This window comes from Polyergus mexicanus, unplaced genomic scaffold, assembly GCF_030449975.1.
Source record: "Polyergus mexicanus isolate NDT 795.1 unplaced genomic scaffold, iyPolMexi1.0 SCAF_26, whole genome shotgun sequence".
NCBI lineage: Eukaryota > Metazoa > Arthropoda > Insecta > Hymenoptera > Formicidae > Polyergus > Polyergus mexicanus.
This window is the reverse complement of record NW_027223346.1, coordinates 4,521,078-4,530,256: the sequence shown is the minus strand read 5'-3', so window position 1 is coordinate 4,530,256 and position 9,179 is coordinate 4,521,078. Positions and strand designations below refer to the sequence as shown.

At 30.2% G+C, this 9,179-nt stretch overlaps 1 protein-coding gene across 2 annotated transcripts; it reads left to right on the top strand.

Annotated features, from left to right (window-relative positions):
• The first annotated feature begins 307 nt into the window (after positions 1-307).
• Positions 308-8,948, top strand: LOC138943344 (uncharacterized). 2 transcript variants are annotated; one of them, XM_070314094.1, is made up of 4 exons: positions 308-491; positions 5,766-5,944; positions 6,332-6,611; positions 7,403-8,948. In XM_070314094.1, exons 2-4 carry the CDS (start codon positions 5,775-5,777, stop codon positions 7,646-7,648), a joined length of 696 nt encoding a protein of 231 aa, XP_070170195.1. In that variant the 5' UTR covers positions 308-491; positions 5,766-5,774; the 3' UTR covers positions 7,649-8,948. The 2 variants fall into 2 exon arrangements, with proteins under 2 accessions (XP_070170195.1, XP_070170193.1); XM_070314092.1 differs by lacking the exon at positions 308-491 and adding an exon at positions 4,888-5,114.
• The last annotated feature ends 231 nt before the right edge of the window (positions 8,949-9,179 follow it).

Genomic DNA, 9,179 nt, shown 5'->3' with positions numbered 1-9,179 from the left:
CCTAGGATTAACGATGTTCGGAATTTACGAAATGTAGAATTTGCTATGATTTTATATCGCTAATCCACAGTAATCGGGATACGAAATAGATAAATTATTATCCTCTTGAATGAAATGTTTATCAATCGTATGTGAAATATGATAGAATTATATTGCAAATTCAACTTTTTATATAATCGTTAGAAAAAAATCTTTAATTTTTTTGACATTCTTTTTCTTATCAAATTCCCTCTATTCTTTTTTTTTTTTTTTTTTTGTTCCTTTTCTTTTCCATTTAAATAATCTCTCTCTGAACAGTTGCGTTTTGAAGAACGCTCGCGAATATTTCTATATAAAAATATTAATAACTAAAAATATTTTATCAAATAAATAATATTTTAAGTATTTTCAAAAATATAATTTAGAATATTATATTTTTTATATGCAGTTTATATATAATGATGTAACGATGGATCATCCTCGCGGAGATAACCGAGCGAATTATTGCATAGGTAAGAAATTAATTAGATAAACAAATAATAAATTATAAATCACTTATATCTACGATTGCTCCATTGTCACATTCACAGGCTTCTATCGTTCCGATTCCTATTGGAAATATATATCGACTGCGCGAAATAAAAATTATTTCGATATAGTCGCCGCTTCGATATATTTAGTCGTTGACGGCAAAAGTTAATTATCGCACGAGTTGATAATCTACTCGTAATGAATATTAATCGCGACTATATTTCGAGAGATAAGAATACGACAACACATAACAAGGGGTTACGGCCTTGTAAATATATGATAGCACATAATTCATCGCTCAAAACAAAGATCGTGCGTACGTAGTTAGTGTTGTTGTTACGAAATATTTAACGCGATACGAAATAAATTCACGCGGCAAAAATTCTATTCCTTAAATTTCTCAAAATTAATTATATCAGTGCAGTATCAATGTATTATCAGTGTGATATCAGTGCAATATTAATGTGTGTGATTCTCATCTGTTTAAATATCTTCTTAAAAATTTATGATGGTCTTTCTTGCATTTCGTGCAAAATCAATTGATGAAAAATTTTATTTTACTTACATCAAGAAGCGAAAATTTACTTAAGTGAATGTATTTATGCGAGTATATATATTTTCTATTATATCTTTCATTTTTAATTTTCATATAAAGAATTTAATTTTGTATAAATAAATTAAGCAAAGATTATTAAAAATTTAGCATGAACGAAACAATGAATATCTTTATGTTACATGTCATATTACATGCCAGGTTTGGGTAGTAATGAGTTAAAAAGTTGAAAGTTAAATTAAAAAGTTAATAACTTTTAATTTTTGTTAATTTTAAATGCATTAACGTTAACTTATTAACTTTTTTTATACAAGTTAAAATTTTATTGTAGTTTTAATAATCGAAAATTATCGGTTTACTAATAATTATTATGACATAAGACAATATCCAGTACCATTAAAACGTATGTTCATAAAATACAACACAATGGTATTATTCTCGGCGTATATAGAGCGTATGTGCAGGTAGTTTAGTATATGATGACTTAAGAGAAAAAATGACGGATCATAATTTTGAGATGACACTTTTATTAGAATTCAATAAATATTTTTAAATTGTTTCAACTTATTGTTGGAGTATCTAACAATTAAAGATAAAGATAAAACGCGCGTGTGCAGGTAGAGCGGTTTAAATTAAAAAGAAAAGTCCTCTTACAATTAATTAAAATCCCTATTAACCTGTTTTGTTTTTAAACACTGTAATATCTTTATTCTAATATATCACAACTATAGCGTATTTAAGTAATATGTATTATTAATTATTATATAAGAAAAAATACATGCTTTCTTTTACAAGAAACCTTTTTATTATATTATCTAAATTTGAAAAGTTTAATTTAAAATGTACAATTAAAAGATTAATTGTGTAAAAAATATAATTTTGTATAATTAACTTTTAACTTTTTAATAATTTTTTAACTTAACTTTAACTGAGTTAATTTTGGTTCAAGTAACTTTTAACATAAACTTAGTTTTATTAATTTAATTTTTGCCATTAACTTTAAAGTTAACTTAGTTAAAAAAAAAATTAACTTATCCAATCTTGGTATATGTATGTACATACGGTTGTCTTTGGAATTAGCGCGATGACAGCATTATTCTTATTTGATCTCTGGATTTATTTTAATTTTTCAAATAAATGTAATGAGTTTCTAATTCATTTTAAAATTGCTCTTACCTAGCGTGAGCTTATATTTATCCTGAAATTTATATACTCTTTTAAGAACGATGAGGCACGTGGTCCAACGACGGACCTCAGGATTTGACGCTCGAAGAGCGCGTAGATAAGGCACTTAGATTTAGGTGACACGCGCTACGAAAATACACGGTGAAAGAGAGTGGCCGGGACGACAAGACAGAATTAGAAGCGGAGAAAGAGAGAGGCGCGACGTCCGACCGTTTGTTTTACGGCTTCGCCCGTTTCCACGACATCGAGCGCAATTTTTCTCTCTTGGCGCATCGTCCTCCTTTTTCTCGTATCCATTCTCCTTCTTCTTCCCCCCAGCCTCGCCCGATCGAGACTCCTTTATTCCGAAGAGAGCTCGCATGCTGTCGACCCCGGTAGCGGAAAATTAATGACTGCCTTGACGTAATTGCTCGTGATACCGTGATAATATTCTCGAATCTTGAGATTTATTCGTGAAACATAGATATAAAGTACAGAATGCATGATACACACAATGAATCGTAAAGAAAATTTTATTTTATTTATCTCTTATTCTTAAATAAATCATTTTCTGTAATAATATTAAAAGTTACAGCATATTTCGAGAAATTTTATATATTTTTATTTCTTTATTTAATTTTTCAACTATTATATGAAGATAATAATAGACTAAATAATAGACTCTGTTATTTTCTGTCTTCAATTATTGTATTTATTTTATGTATGAGAACTCACATTTCTACAATTATTTATATCTTAAAGAAAATATCATCGATACAATTTGGGGTATCCTATTATATTTAAATACCCGTAGAAGGGGGACAGACAAAGATATTGTTAGTGTTCCATTTGCGACTCGCGACCGCGAATTCGTCAACAGGCACTCCGTTTAAAAATAAGACGTAAGAACTCACCATCCCTCTACGGAGGACCGAAGACGCACTGGCTTATTGGCGTTTCTGCTCATTAGGATAACCAAGGGGGTTCTCCGACGCGATAACTCATTCAGCTCTGAGAAAAAGTAAATAGAGCGAGAAACGGAGAGAAGCGCGCACGCCGGTTGAGAATTCTGCGAGCAACCGAGATTATCGAGGAAACGTTTTATTTTTGCTTGTTAATTTCACGTCTCGCTTCCGTCGCTCATTTATTTCCCGCCCTTTTCATAATCAACATGTCCCTTTTTTTTCGTCTTGACTCACTCGAATTCAAGCAAAATAGTTTTTGAACATTTTCGAAAATAATCTTCTCTAAAGATTTAGTCGCACAAAATATATGTCCAAGTTAGTACATATATAACGTTTCTCATAAAAATTTCTCGAATATATTCGCCTCATGATATCATCATCAAAAATGAGATAATTTTGTAATATTTAATACAAACTTTGCAAAAATTTAATATAATTTAATAAATTTGCAGATTCTACAAGAACAAGTGAAATGACGGAACTTTTAGTAATTTCTCTCATTGTTGATAATTTTGCATATTATTCCGTCAATTTAATATCGTCATTAACGTTGATTTATGCTCATTTTTTTTTCTATCGTACAATTACTTATCTGTATTTTCAGATTAATAATAAAAATTTTAAATTAGAACTACTAGGAACGATACTATCTGTTTTTAGCGGAAAACACACACACACACACACACACACACACACTTATTGAAGATATAGAAAGTTTTCTTATTGTTAGATAAAATATTTTGATAAGTAAGAATGTGATATGCGTCACATATACATTAAATACAGAGAAATTGAAAAGATCAATATTAATGTTGCCTAATTAATTAAAGAATTTATAATCAAGTTTTTTTTTTATATATGATCAAGGAAATCAGTATAGAATCAAGAAACTTGATATAATTGCAATGTAGAAAAATATATATGGTAGAATTTCAATTTTATTTTGACATTAAATATGTATATCCTAGAAAGGTCTCTCTATCTTTCGAAATATTTTTGCAACATGTAAACAGAGCCGGATTATTATTGACAACCGATTACATTTACAACTAGGTTTACTTCTATGTCACAAATCGATATAAGAGAATTAGTACCAACATAGGATTGCTTATTCTATCGTATGTATAAATAGTAAACTCTTATGAATCTTTCGTTGTGACAAGAAATTATTATGTTAGATTATAAAAAATAAATATTCTTTAAAATTAAGAATAAGACAATAAATGTTAACATTTTATTATCAGTATGGGATATTATATCCTAAGGATCATTATCTCATGTAGAATGTGTCTATAACGTAGAGATCTGTAAACTTTGTTAGATGGTATTCTCTTCAATGTTGCCAAACACATTAAATTTTTCTTTAGGATTAACAGTGTAATAAAACTTGTACAATTATTAGAATTTGTAATAAACATTTAAAAGGGCTGAAAAGATTTTACTAATTTTTTCTTTTCTAATTAATAGAATTATTAATAGCTTCATGCTTCAATAGAAGAAAATATGCTTCTAGCAAAATTTATTGATAGAATAGAAAAATCTCAATACTGCAAGATATCTACAAATAATGTTTGTCTTAAATTTAAGAGTTAAGAATATCGAATTAATAATATAGATATTATAACAGAATTGTAGATACAATAAATTAAAAGGCAAATATCTGACCGATTAATAAAATAATTAACTTCTTATTTTTCTCATCTTTTCATCTTGACACGAGGAAACTAATATATCTCTGAGGAAACTGTCGGTAGAGCAGAAAAATCAATAGCCTGCAACGTTGCCGTGTTGAACATGTCAAAGGTCGAGTGTCGGAGTTTTCACGAGAAAGCGATTTTCGTCGCGAAGGGTGAAAAGAAAGTAAAGGGGATATTCAAGGAAGTCTGATCACACGTGGGTCATGACTACGTCGCACATCGCGAGTACGTAGGTCGAGTGTTGTAGGCTCTTTGCGATTCGTTCTGTGTGTTCAATGTTGCGTGAGACGAGTGTTGTCTGGAAGATGTATTGTTGTGATGTCACGCATGTTCTTCAGGGAACGTGTATCTTACGTGTAAATTTTTTTTTTTTTTTTTTTTACATTAATATCGATCACGGCAAACAAATTGGTCGATGGAGAAGTAATTAAATTGTTACATCCCGAGCATACGATCAAGATCTTCGCAAATGATTTTTGAAATCTAAGAAGAGGAAAAGACAATTTAAAAATTCAACAATCTTGAAAATAAAAAATGTTAAAATTTAAGCTAAATCAAAGTTCTCACACTGAAGGATTTAAAAATTATCAAGGATGTATAAAAATCTAAAACTACACACTGTATTAATTATATATCTAAAAATCTTAGGAACGTTCAAAGAGTTAAAAAAGAATTTTAAAATAAGCGAACTCTCTCTTTCAAGAACATGCAGGTCTATCTAAAAGCATTGATACTTTCTTCTTATCGATTTCTTCGATAAGTTAAATTAATCTGAGATTTCAAATTCAGTTACATACTGTAGCTATTTATAGATTGATCTGTAAGATATTCGGTAATGCTTTCGATCGAAATTACTAGACATTTTCTGATTTCCAGGATATCAGCATGAGTCTCTGCCCACGGAGACGCTTTCGCATCACTCCTATGCGAGCTGTAGCAGCGTTTTTTTTAATGGTTGTACTCTTCTGGTATAGCCTCAGTCGGCAAGAGATTCCACAGCAGCCGTGTAGCGTGCCCGAAGAATTTACCGAGAAATTACATGATCTCGCTTACAGGTCCGTATTTACGATACTCGGAGAGAGAAAACTTGAAAAAATTAAACCACAAGAAATACGCAAAATGTCTGAGAAACTCACGCTCTTTAATTCAATCATAAATACTAGATTAAGCTGCAGCAATACATATATTTAATCAAATTTTATGCCCAACTAGATTGTATTAAATTTACATTAAATGATATATATATATATATATATATATATATATATATATATTTCTAATCTCTATGTAATGTATAATAAGCTCATGATTATTAATGTAATATCAATAATTGAAATGTTGATATTAAAAATCTTAGGAAAGAAAATGTTATAATTTTAAAATATTAAAATTAAAAAACTTGTTTGAACATATGCAAATATGGCTTTACGTAATTTTACCAGGGCTCATTCGGTTCTCTCTAAGTTGGGCATCGTTCACTTTCTCTGTCTGGGTGGCCTTTGGGGTCAAGTTCGTATAGGCCGTGCATTGCCGTGGGCTCGCAAAGTGGAGCTATGCTTGGTGGACACTCTTCGCGACGATGTCTTGATCACGAAGGCCTTTCGAGAGGACGGTCTGAGTGCAACTTATCTTCATGCGGCGGGAATTTACAGGATACAGGAGCACGAGGTCGACGAGGATGCACCCAAAGTGGAAGTGGTTGTTTTCGAAGAAGACGCAGTGGTAGGAAGCGCTTTCTTCATGCACGAAAAAAAAATTTTTATACTAATAAAAATGATATATACATTAAATTGAGATTTAAATATGAACGATTCAATCTTTTAAAGATGCAAAAAGATATATTCTTAGATAAAATTAAAGATTAGAATGAAATATGCATACAATTTGTTGCGTTAATATTCGCTTCACATTTAGATCGTTCATTGTTATTTTATTGTTTTGTTATTGGCACTTTATTGTTTGGCAAATATCCGTTTCATATTTAAACCCATTTTATTGTCCCATTTAATTATCGGCTGTAACTTTAACGACTCTTCCTTGCTTTTATGTCGAGAGCGGTATTTGTATTTAGTAAAGTTGCGTTTTATGTATTTGACACGCGAATTTGACACTTTGTGCGCTTTCTATTGCCTTTATATTTCTATGAAAGATCTAAGAACATTGAAATATCCGCCATTTTCATGCACTTTATATATTTCATATTTAGAACGAACAAAGATAACTTTTGGCAATGCATTTGTCTATAAGCCCGCGATAGATGTTTTACTGCTCCTTATTTGTAAGATTTACGACTCAGATTTTTTGACAAAACATTAACTTGCCAAATCCATCTTAATTTTAGATTTACGAAGCTCATAAGTTCAGCCTAAACCAAATCTCTTTTAATGTTTTTGGTTTAAGGGATAAAATCTTTTTAAAAGATTATTCAAAAGAAGAGAAAAAGAGATATCTATCGTAGATAGCGTTGTTATAATAATTCCGAAAAAAATCGGTCACTTATATAACACTTACAGACACAGATGGTGAGGAGGGTCGGCTGGACTAGAAGGGTCCTGCCTCCGGATTGCGAGTTTTCCCCGAGTCTACAGTGCTTTCCACCGCAATTAGTAATACCGCCTTTACCGGCGAAACAATTTGGCAGCCGACTGATGCCGGTGCCACGAGAAGGCATAGAATTACAAAAGTATCATTATCCCAACGACTGGTGGCTAGAGATCAAGCCAACTGATTGTACCGAGCCTCAAGAGACGAATGTATAATGTACAATTCTTGGGAGAAATTAATCCTAGTGTTATTTGAACACTGTTTTCGTTGAATCATTAAGATATGATCATTATGATTTTAAATTATTATTGAATTTAAATATTATTGTTTAAATTGTTTTTTGAACATAGTATCAAAATAGAAATAGCTTAAACTATTGAGAGAAAACAGATTGGCAAATTTTATTATAGTCTAGATATTTTCTAGAAATAGATGCGACAAGTAGAAGAGGTCGCATGTGATAAGGATGATAGGGATATGAATATTTTCCAATTGTCTATATATTTAATTTAAGTTAAAAAAGGAGAGAGAGAGAGAGAGAGAGAGAGAGAGAGAGAGAGAGAGAGAGAGTAAATGAGTTTGATCTGCGACTTCAATGTGGCAACGCGATTACTGCTTATAGAAAGTATTCAAGTGTCGAAATGAAATCTACTAATAATATTATTGGCAATGACTGACTGCTATAATCATCATAATGATAATATTATTAAAACTATGAGCAGAGTATCAATTAGAACTAAGTCATATTTTCTAATCGTTTTTTATTCCGGACGTTTTTCTATCATTGCCATTTTCACCATTTCCATTTTTATACATTGTCTTTTTTCATACTTTTTTCAGATATATTTTTATCCATAATTAAATAAGAATTTTTATAAGCTGAAAAATCTACATTTACAACTTATAATTAATTAAGATCTTTTTACATATCCTTTTGCAATTGTTTTGAAAATCTTTTAATTTTTTATAAACTAGAAATTTTTAAATACGTATTTACTACCAGAAGTGCTGAGAAGATTTAAATACATGTGAATTATATAATATTCGTACATTCCTCGAAGCGTAAAATACGATATTTAATCGTGAAGTTAAAGCGAAAGTAGATACTCTGTACGATAAGAAGAAAGCAAATCTTAGTTAAAATATATAGTTAACTTTAATATACTTAATTATATACTTATTTATATATTTCTCCACATTGCTTTTTATGAGTTAGACGCAATGACGCATCTTCTAAAAATGTACTTTGTTTAAGCGATTGATTATAGATAACTGTTATTTAAATAGGCAACTTTGTCACAATTTATTATAAGCTTTAATTACAATCGTAATTATTATTATTTGGCGCAAAATAGCGAGAACAATAATACGCAGTAATGAAATGTATGAGTTACACTTCTACGATATGAACTGAGCTCACGAATCTGTGCTAATTACGAGTGTAATTATAACAATACATCCCCTGTAATGTTATAGTTACATCCCGAAATCTTCCAAGAGTCGAATAAAAATCCTTACACGATATTAACGTATCCTTGAATTTAATTCATAATGATTATATACGGCGCAAAATATTCTTGTATTATATTTCTCTTCTATAATTAGAAAAAGAAAGTATACTGAAGAAAACTCCAACACAGAATCTCGATGACTAGACTGATGATATTATTAACAACAATGAGTACTCTTTCTAAAGAAATCTTTGAAAGTAAACACGTATACATGTACCACACGTTTGAAAGTATC